Below are 10,932 nucleotides of genomic sequence, written 5' to 3' on the forward strand. Positions count from 1 at the left end.
CCCTCTCCCGCCAGCCTGCTGGTGGGGGAAGAGTTAACCCTGCCTGCGGTGGTGGCTCCTTCCCAGACTCCTCCGGAGGTATATTTAGCAGGCCCAGCAGGGCAGGGCAGACAATGGAGGGGGTGCCAGGCTGTCCCAGTTACCGCAAGCCTCCTCCGAGGGGTGGGAGCCGGCGGGGGGGGGGGGTGCTCAGGAGCCGGAGGGAATGGTGGGGGAGGCAGCTGTAGGAGGAGGCTCTGAGGAGGCTCTAAGTGGAGGCTGTGGTCTCAGGGAGAATGGTGGGGGGGGGGGAGGCCTGTGCTGCGGGGACCCCCCCCCCCATCTCTCCAGGACTGCAGGAGAAAGGGCTGGGAACAGAGTGCAGACGTGGTGTATGGGGCCGGGCAGGGCATCTGCAGGAGTCCCCTGCTGTGATCTCAGGGCTGGCAGGGGGTCTCTTGCTAGTCCCCCCTCCCACCCAGCCGTGCCCAGCCGTGCCCACCGCAGGGCACAGGGCATTACCTAAGGGTAACTCTCCACGCCGTGCGTGGCCTCACTGTCCCCCGGAGATGAAGAGCGTGGCCATGTTGGCTGATCTCTGCACCGCCTCTCCCTCCTCCTTCTCCCAGGACAGTGGAGCGGAGAAGCCAGGTCTCCGGTGGCCCTGCTGCTAGACTCAGAACTCGAGACCCCGGAGCCCAGGCCCCGTGGCCACGCGCCTCCAGGTGAGGCTTGCCCAGCCCGCAGAGAGAAGGGGATCTGCCCAAGCGAGCTGCGGTCCTTCCAGAAAGAAGTGACCCGGGGGACTGTCTGCCTCCAAGCCCTGCCAGTCCATCTGTGTCCAGTTTGTGCTGAGTCCTCGCTCCGCCCAGGGGAAATCACTTGTCTAAAACCCTCAGTCCTCATCTTCCTTTCCTTTCCTTTCGTGTTGCTCAGACTGGCCTTGAACTCCCGTACTTAAGCATCCTCCTGAGTTGGTGGTACTACAGACAAGAAAAAAAATCACTTCTCAGCTGGGTGCTGCCGGCTCAGGCCCGGAAATCCTAGCGACTCAGGAGGCTGGGCCATGAGAAGCATAATTCAAAGTCAGCCTGGGCAGGAAAGTCCCCGAGACTCTTATCTCTGGTTAATGAGCAAAAATGCCAAAGGAGGAGTTGTGGCTCCAAGTGCCTGAAAAAGCAAAGCAAGAGCACAATAGCCTGAGTTTTAAGCCCCTAGTACTGGCAAAAAGAAAAGGAAAGAAGGAAGGGGGGGGGGGGGGAGCCAGTCGTGTGTGTGTGTGCGCGCGCCAGTCCTGTGGCTTTGAACTCAGGGCTGGGCAGGACAGGGAGATGCTAGTGATTGAAGATAACATTGGAAGGCTGAGCTTCTGGAATTTACTGGAGTTTGTTCTAGAAGGACCGTGTGGTGGTGGTATTGTAGAGAATGGACTGATGTAGCAGGAGAGCAGAGCCCTCTCAGGAGGCCAGGAAGAGACAAAGCGCAGGGGAGCAGGGGCGGCTGGGATGGATGGCACCAGATGTCTTTACGGGAGGCCATGAGTCTGAGATCCAGGGTCAGGATGCCCCACGTTCTCTGGGACCCTTCCAGGGAGAGGAGAAGGAAGATTGTGAAAGACACACAAGTGTGTGTGTGTGTGTGGGGGGAGTTCATCCTGGAGGGAGACATCACCCCCTAGCAGGTCCTTGATGTGTCTCACTCTGGGCTCCCAACACTAACAGGAGTGGGGGGCTCAGCACCGCCAGTCCTGCTGACCAGTCAGTGCCAGGAATTTCAAAGGCATCTCTCGAGTCTTGGGACGGGGTACATGGAGGTGGTTGGGCGGAGAGAGGTGCCACCCTGACGGCACCTAGCTTCACCCTCTCATTCTCCTCTGGCTTGTCCCACTTCTAGTCCCAAGGGGTGCCCAAGCCTGTTCTTATGGGGCTCACGTGGCTGTAAGGAGGGCCGCCCCAAACCACGGTCAGAGCCAGGGCCAGAAGTCTGGAGCAAGTCCAGAGGGTATCAGAGGCCTGAGGCAATTCTGTGAGTGCATCTGCTATTGACATCCGATGTGTGTGTGTGTGTGTGTGTTGCATATGTGTGTATACATACACACAAAGTGCTGAGGATGGAACCCAGGGCCTCATATATCAGCACTAAGTCTCCTCTCTAGCCTGGCCACAGCCCATTTCTGCAATCTGTGAGTAGTCCTCGTAGGTTTTCAGGCAGGCAAAATAGGAATCGAAATCATTTGCTGGCTTGGCTAAGAGCACAGAGCTGCTAAGTTCTAGCACATGAACGAACCCACTGGCTCTGTGAGCTTTTTTGGGGGGGGGGTGGGGGGCGGTGTTCTGGTCCTGGGCTTGAACTCAGTCTGAGCACTGTCTCTGTGCTTCTTCAGCTCAAGGCTAGCACTCTATCATTTGAACCACAGTGCCACTTCTGGGCTTTTGAGTAGTTAATTGGAGATAAGAGTCTCAAGGACTTTCCTGCCTGGGTGGGCTTTAAACCATGATCCTCAGATCTCAGCCTCTTGAGTAGCTAGGATTATAGGCCTGAGCCACCAGCACCCAGCTGCTCTGTGCTGTGTGTGTGTGTGTGTGTGTGTGTGTGTGTGTGTGTGTACTGGTGCTAGGCTTGAACTCAGGACCTTGAGATCTCCCTGAGCCTTTTCATTCAAGGCTGATGCTCTACCACCTGAGCTAACAGCTCCACTTTCAGCTTTTTGGTGGTTCATTGGAGATCAGAGTCTCACTTGGCCTTTTCTGCCCAGGTTGTTTGAGCCCCAATCCTCACATCTCAGCCTCCTGAGAGGCCAGGTTGGGAGGGACACGGGCCTCAGGCAGTGTGACAGAACTCCACGATGACCCCAGGGTCTCCGTCCTCGTCCGGGTGTGACATCTGGGGCTCCACAGTACAAAGGACTTCGGGTAGCATGTGACCTGCGAGGCAGGGAAACAGCGGTGGCCGGGTGTCAGATGACCTGCTCCCCGTCCTGGCTGTCCTGCACTGGCCTCGGGGCCAGGGTCCTGAACCCCACCCCTCCCCAAGCCCCAGTTTCTGTATCTGTGAAGCAAAGTGCCATCCTGTGTAACCTAACTACCCATTGTGAGCTAGACTCATCCGAGCCCAAGAAAAGGCTGGGATGAAGGCCAGCTCCCGTGGGGTATGCAGGTCAAGATGGATGCCAAGACAGCCTCCTCTCTGTGGAGGAAAGAAGCAGAAGGAATGACTCCCAACATGGCTGCTGTGTTGGATGGGCTATAAGGGTTCCTATTCATCATCCCCCTCCACACCCCCAGTTCCCCTAAATCTGTCCTCCAGACGGAAGAGTCACACCTGCAAAGAAAAGGGACTTCGGGGGAAGGGCAGGTTTTTCCACGTGTTTGGCTCTGCTTCAGGCCGGCCGAACACTTTCAGGGGTCCCGCACGCAGCCTCCGGCACCTCAACCCCTCTCGCCAGCCCCCTTCCTTTCCTTCTTCTCTCCGGAATGAGGTCCAGCAGGGGCTTGTGGCCCTGAAACCAAACATCAACAAACCGTTGATGTGGCCAGGCCGAAGGAGCAGGGACGGGGGGACATCACCGAGCCCTTAAGGGGCCTGGAGGAGGGTGTAGGAGGACAAAGGGGGGGGGGGGGAGGTGGGCACCTGCCTGTCCAGAAGCCAAAGGGCTCAGAAGGGACAAGATGAGAAAATACAGAACCAGCAGACTTTTGAGAGCAGCGTCTCCTCTGACAGTCGCTTGGTGCCGAGTCAGATGGGCAGGGGGCCAGCGTCGTGTCCATTACAGAATCAATAGTGGATTATTGGTGTTGATGGGATGGAGGGAGCCTCACCCGGTCGCCTCTTGTCGCCTCTCCAGGATTCTGGCCCGTGGCTCTCCTCCCCTCTGGGGGCCAGCTTTGCCAACGCAGTCCTGACCCTGCCAGGCCCTGCCAGCACCGAGGCCTTCCACTGCCCTCCAGGGGCCCAGGACGAAGCCTGTGATCTCAGCATGGTGGCCTCTGGCCTCCCATCCCCATCTCTCTCCAAGGCCCCCTTCCAACCATGATCGGCCAAGCTGGGGGGGGAGGGGTCCTCAGATGCCCAGGCCTCTAACGCAGGGCCCGACACTGGTACTTTGCCATCCTGCCCTCCGTACCTAGCCAGGATGCCCAAGTGATAACACACCTTCTGGCCTGGCGGATTCTTTCCTGCTTTAAAAGGCAGGGAAGGCAAGACACCAAGGCACACAGATCTTATTGTCTGGGCCGTGCAAAAGTCTGTCCAGCTGGCTCTGCAATCAGCATCCAGGCCCTGCAGAAACCCAAGGAGCTGTCTGGACCCTTCCGGCCGGTCCACCTCACCTCTTGTTCCATCCATGGCATCTCAGGGGAAAGGGAAGGCGTGAAGATGGGGTGCTCAGGTCCCATGGGAGCGCTGTAATAGGTGCTTACATGCTGGGGAGGGTGATCCCTCTTTGAATCCCACAGGACTTAGAACTCCCCAGCAAAGAGGGAAGACCAAAGTCGAGTCTGAAACTACAGTTCGAGGCCAGAAGACAAAGTTGCTGCACAAAGGGTCATTCTGCCCAGGGGTGCCCCTAGAGCACTCTAGGGGGTGAGGCCTTGCAGTTAAGAAAACATTTTAAGCCCAGCATAAAATGGTGGCTCACACCTGTAATCCTAGCTATTCAGGCGACTGAGATCTGAGGATTGTGGTTCAAAGCCAGTTCCAGTAGAAAGTCCATGAGACTCTTACCTTCAATTAACCACCAAAAAGCTAGAGTGGAACTGTGCGTCAAGTGGTAGAGCCTTAGCCTTGAGCCAAAAAGCTAAGGGGCAGTGCCCAGACCCTGAGTTCAAGTCCTGGAACTGGCACAAAATGAATAAAACAAGAATGGAAGCATCTGGCAAACTAGGATTACAACTAAGAGAGAACGTTTGAATGGTTGTAGCAGCAGATGGCTACATGCCTTGTGTATCTTTAGAGCGGAAAAGCCCCAGGTGGGGCTGTAGAGGCAGGCCACTTTGCCTGGCTACCAGGAGCAGGGATCAGAAGGAGCTAGAAGCGTGTTCAGGAAGCCCGGGACACAGGTTGAAGGCAGAGCCTCAGGGGGAACTGGGAGCCAACTACCATTAAGAGATGGTTAGGAGAGGCCTCACAAGCGGGGTCTCCCCTCTCCTCCCTTCCCGTCCCCTCCCCCTCATGCCTGGCCATCTGTGGGGACAAATCAGGAGCTGCCACCGAGCACCATCTGGGGTGGCAGGAGGTGGGCCAGGGAATGCATGGGGAGCCGCTCTGTCCTGAAGTCACGGTGCCCAGGCCTGCCCTTCCTGATGAGGGAGGGAGGGAGGTGTCGGGCAGGTCACTTGACATCAGCGTGTGCTGCTCAATCTTGAGTCTCCGTTAGAGAGCACCCGAGTCTCCAGGAAGCTTGGAGATGGGGGCTTGGGTTGCGGGTAGCATTTCCTTTCTGTTGCCAGACCTCCCTGCATATGGCAAGAACTAGGTAAGGTCTGTGGGTCATGGCCCCCACCATGGTTGGGTGGAATCTAGTAGGCAGCTTTCTGGTTAGGTTTCAAGTCATTTTAGCTTGTCATAGGCTTTAAACATGCAAACCTGGGTCCCACACGCAACGAACCGCCTCAGGCACCATGGAAAGCGAAATTCTTCCACAGCCCCCATGATCTCCATCCCTAGCCATTCTTCTCATAGCTTATCGAATTGTATGATAAAAGAAAGGTGCATGCAACGTGATTAAGGTCACTAATTGGTTGGCCTTCAAAAAGAGTAGCTCTTTGGGTGGGCCTGACCTAATCACATGGGCTCATTAAAAGCAGAGAGGTTTTCTTTGTTAGCAGAGGGGAAGCCAGAGAGATCCTAAGCATAAGAAGGATTTGATGCCTTGAGAGGTGGGGCCCCTACTTGAAAAGGACTTGACTCTAGAAGTAACAAGAGACCCTCGGCCAATAGCCAGCAAGAAAATAGGAAGCCCCGTTACTGTCCACACAGCCTGAGAAGCTGGGCACAAAATAGCGAGAGATCGATGGATTACAAATGAGCAGCGCTTTTCTCCTTCACCCTCATTCTCCTCCATTCCCTCTGTCTTCTCTCTCCTGCTTGCTTTCCTAGGGGTTGAGCCCAGGGTCTCATGCTTGCTACCACTTGAATTAGGCTCCCAGCCCAGTTTCTTAGACCTAATTATGCATTCCCCCCCCCCCCCCCCGTAAGTGTGCTTCTCTGTTCACTTTATCCTATATTTCTTCTACATCTGCCATTTCGGGGGGGGGGGGGAGCAATACTGGGTTTGAATTTGAGGCCTTATACTTGCTAGGCAGGCACTCTACCCGTTGAGTCCCTCTACCAGTCATTTTCGTGCTGGTAATTGTTTTGAGCTGGTGTTCAGACCATCCTGGACTGTGATCTTCCCGTGTGTGCTTCTCTATGATACTAAGATGACAGGCATACACCACCACACCCAGCCATTCGTCGAGATGGAGTTTCGTGAACTCGTATTTTCCAAGGCTGGCGTCCCAAATAGTGAGGATTTCAGGCTTAGTCTGCCATGCCTGCTATGTATTTGCTAATTCTCGTCAGAAGTGAAGTCTTTTCTAGCAAGTTATTTAGGCTCATTGAAGACCCAGGTTGTTTTTTTCTAGGAAGTCTCTTCCAAACTCAGAATGAGGGCTGGGGGGGCTGGGGATATGGCCTAGTGGCAAGAGCGCTTGCCTTGTATACATGAGGCCTGGGTTCAATTCCCCAGCACCACATATACAGAAAATGGCCAGAAGTGGCGCTGTGGTTCAAGTGGCAGAGTGCTAGCAGCCTTGAGCAAAAAGAAGCCAGGGACAGTGCTCAGGCCTTGAGTCCAAGCCCCAGGACTGGCAAAAAAAAAAAAAAAAAAAAGAGGAAAGAATGAGGGCTGGGGATGTAGTTCAGTAAGTGAGGGCTTGCTCAGAAGGCCCTGGGACTTTGTGATCAGTACTGGCGGGGGGGGGGGGGGGGGGCGGGGGGGGAGGAGGGGAGAAGAACCAGGTCAGCATGAAGTTCCTCTCCCTGGGTCCCTAATCTCATGGCCTTGATTTTCCCCAGTACTGCAGAGATGGTTAGCTGCCAACAAAAGTCCCCACTCCCCAGCTGGGCACTGGTGGCTCACGCCTGTAATCCTAACTCCTCAGGGTGCTGAGATCTGAGAAGCGAGATAAGCTGAATGTGGAGCTAGGGCTCAAGTGGTAGAGAGCTATCCTTGAGCATAAAAAACTCAGGGGCAGTGCCAAGGCCCTGAGTTCCCGCCCCATTACTGGCATGCATGCGTGTACACACATGCACATGCACACACACACACACACACTACTTTTCATAGTACAAAAGTTGTCACTGGAGAAAAAGGACTACATTTCCCAGCAACACTTGCAGCTAGGTGGGGAGGGGTCATGTGGTAAGTTTCTCACCAATAGAATGTGAACAGAAAAAAAAAAGAGCCCAATCCCTTCTGATCCAAGGCTGTGAGGGGCAGACGTTCTTCCTCCACACTTCCCTTCTGCCACCTGAACGGAGAGAATCTAGGGGAATAATGGAGATAGGAAAGATCTTGGGTCCCGAATAACCACATGGAGGAGAGCCCCTAGCCTAGCCTATCAGAAACAGCCACCTTGTTTGATTATGTAACAAATTAAACAGCGGGCTGGGAATGTGGCTTAGTGGTAGAGTGCTTGCCTAGCATGCATGAAGCCCTGGGTCCATTCCTCAGTACCACATTACACAGAAAAAGCCGACGTGGCCCTGTGGCTCATTGTAGAGTGCTAGCCTTGAGCAAAAGAGGCTCAGGGACAGTGCCCAGGCCCTGAATTGCCCAGGACTGGCAAAAAAAAAAGAAAGAAAGAAACACCTAAGATGTGTTTAATTTGAACCATTATATAGCTGAGGGTCTCTTGATGATTGCCTTATAGCCTATCCTTCAGGAAACACATCCTTCTCCTTGGTCTTCAACCTAAATCAGGTTGCATAAGATGCTGACGAAGCGTTGGGCTGCAAACCCTCACGGATCCTTGTATTTCACTTTCCTTCACTGGCTCTCCTCCCTGTCTTGGTGCGTTCTGTCTGCTTGTTTCTGCAGTCTGGCCCGACTCAGCTGGCTGGGGCCACCACCCATCTGTTGTCCACGAGAGCCTGGCTCCCAGCAAATACACATTTATTCCCCTCCTCCCCCCCCCGCCCCCCCCCGCAACATAGGGTTCTTTTTTCAGCAATGTATTTGGAGAAGCAAGCTGCTATTCAGCACAAGGTTCCTGGTTAGTTTGGGATGTAGCCAAGGAGCTCAAGGCTTTAGTCCCAGCTCCCCAAGCAAAAGCCTCCAGAGGCGGGGAAGGGCTGAGACCAGAAGGAGGTGACGATTCCCTCAGAAAGCAATTAAACATGTCTTAGTGGCCTCAGGGGACAGCTCAACTTTTTCTGCTTTTCCCCCAGGAGGCTGAAGAGCAGGGGAAGCAGGCATCCAGCTCCGGCTGTGGGACCGAAACTGCTTACATCGTGTGGCTTGAGCTTTCTGCAGATGGAGCCCCCTTCTGACCACTGGCAGCCGCCACGTTCCCTCCGTGGCCATGGACCATGGAAGGACCCAAACGCAGAAAGACCCCTCACCTAGCCGTTTCTGAATGGCTGGAGAGGACGCCCCGGTCCAGGGATAGGAGTTGAGCCCAGAGCACTCTCGGGGGCACTGTTGTAGCTCACAGATGCAAAGACCCAGGAGCTCAATGGGGCAGGTGCCCTAGGGGTTAGAAAATGACAGGGCTCATCCTTCAAGGGACTCCAAGAGGGCTCAGCCTCAGCAATTTCCAGTGCAAATTTATCATTTGTTCGAGTCAGGAAATAACAGCCTACAGATCCCTAAGTGCCTGGGAATCCGGCCACTGACTCCACCTGGCTCCTCGCGGGCCATCAGTGAGCAAGACTCAGCCAGACGCACAGGACACAAGGAGCTCTGACTTCAACAACCTGACCCAGGCGGCTGCACGTGCCCTCAGACCCAATCAGAGAGGGGCAGGGGGTAACCAGGCCTCTCCACACCCCGCACTGGCCTGGTCCCACCAGTGGCCTGAAACCTTCACACGTCACAAGCAGGCTAGTCAGGTACTGGGGGCACGTGCCTGTAATCTGAGCACCTCAGGAGGACTGAGACCCGGGGATCAAGATTTGAGGCTAGCTAGCCTGGGCAGGAATATCCGTGAGTCTCCTATCTCCAGTGAACCACCACAAAGCAGGAAGTGGGGCTGTGGCTCAAACGGTTAAAGCACCAGCCTGGAGTGAAAAAACGGTAAGTGGCAGAGCTCAGATGCTGAGTTCAAGCCCAGCACGGGCACAGAAACAAACCAAAAAGGGGCTGGGAATCTGGCCTAGTGGTAGAGTGTTTGCCTTGCATGCATGAAGCCCTGGGTTCGATTCCTCAGCACCCTATAAACAGAAAAAGCTAGAAATGGCACTATGTCTCAAGCAGTAGAGTGTTAGCCTTAAGCATAAAGAAGTCAGGGACAGGGGCTGGGAATATGGCCTAATGGTAAAGTGCTTGCCTCCTATTCATGAAGCCTGGGTTCGATTCCTCAGCACCAGGTATCTAGAAAAGGCCAGGAGTGGCGCTGTGGCTCAAGTGGCAGAGTGCTAGCCTTGAGCACAAAGAAGCCAGGGGACAGCGCTCAGGCCCTGAGTCCAAGCCCCAGGACTGGCAAAAAACAAACCACAAATGAGCACGTGTACTTTTTTTTTGTTTTTATCTGTCATGGAGCTTGAATTCAGAGCTTAAGTGCTGTCTCTGGACTTTTTTTGGCTCAAGGCTAGCGCTCTACAACTTTCAGCCACAGTGCCACTTCTAGTTTTCTAGTGCTTAATTGGATAGAAGAGTCTCAGAGACTTTCCTGGCTTGGCTGGCTTTGAACCACCATCCTCAGATCTCAGCCTCCCGAGCAGCTAAGATTACAGGTGTGAGCCACCAGCACCTGGCTTGGGGTAGTTTTTAAAATTAGGATAAGTTCTTGTTTTGCCAGCTGGGCATGCGTGAGATGAGCTGCCAACTTTCAGGCTTGCTGTAGCTGGTGGGATTGCAGATACACGCCACCCTCACCCAGCTCCCTTTCCACAGAGAGCGGCTTGCCTGCCTCTCTGCCCAGACTGGCTCGGTACCACCTGACAACACCGTCCTAATGATCTCAGGACAGCGAGGCTTGGGACAATGGGTGGGGGGAGGTCTCTTGAACTTTTCTGCCTTGGCTGACCTTGAACCCTGATCTCACAGTCCTCAGCCTCCCAAGTAGCTGGGATTACAGGCGTGAGTCACAGGCACTCAACTGAAAAATGTCTAATTTTGGCTGGGAGGAACTTTAGCGTAGAGTACTTGCTTAGCAGCTGTGAGGTATCAGGTAGGGTAGGGAAGGGTGATTTTGAAGTCCTAGCACTTAGCTCTCTTCTTCATTTCAAAAATGTTCTTAGCTAGTCCAACCCTTTTCTCCTTCCATCGAAAGCTTAGAATCCTCTTGGTTGTATCTACAACCTTGTTTTTTACAAGACAGAGATTTCAGTCCTCCCGACTTTTCCCCTATGTTCTAGGTAGGACTTTAGCACTCTGTTATCTAGGTAGACCCTTTGGGGTAAGCGCTAAGGGGAGGAGGATAAATTCCAGGGACAGCCATTCACTTACTTCTGGGAGAACAGGTTTCAATTTGCCTGAGGCACCTAAAAATGCAAATTTGCTTTTTTTCCCCTTCTCGGTGGAGTTGGCAAGTGTTAATAAAAACTTGTTTCAATTTGTTTTGCCAAAATGCAAATTTGCTTTCTCTCACTCACTGTAGAATTAGTATTTAGAATGAAAGTGTTTAATCAGTCTGTGAGTCTTGTTTTGAGGCAGGGTCTCACTACCTAGCCTAGGCTAGCCTCAACCTTGCAATTCCCCTTCTCACAGCTGGGATTATAGGAGTGTACTATGCATCTCTTTCTTTCTTT

General features: G+C 53.9%; 1 protein-coding gene across 1 annotated transcript in view; it reads left to right on the forward strand.

Moving 5' to 3' along the window:
* The window catches only part of Gpr142 (G protein-coupled receptor 142), an 11,581-nt gene extending 7,569 nt beyond the window's left edge, over window positions 1-4,012 (forward strand). The window contains 3 exon segments of the mRNA XM_048366885.1: window positions 609-704; window positions 3,264-3,457; window positions 3,824-4,012. Coding sequence (XP_048222842.1) covers window positions 609-704; window positions 3,264-3,457; window positions 3,824-4,012 — 479 coding nt within the window.
* Window positions 4,013-10,932: the final 6,920 nt, after the last annotated feature.

The sequence above is a fragment of the Perognathus longimembris genome, chromosome 17 (assembly GCF_023159225.1).
Source record: "Perognathus longimembris pacificus isolate PPM17 chromosome 17, ASM2315922v1, whole genome shotgun sequence".
Classification (NCBI taxonomy): Eukaryota; Metazoa; Chordata; class Mammalia; order Rodentia; family Heteromyidae; genus Perognathus; species Perognathus longimembris.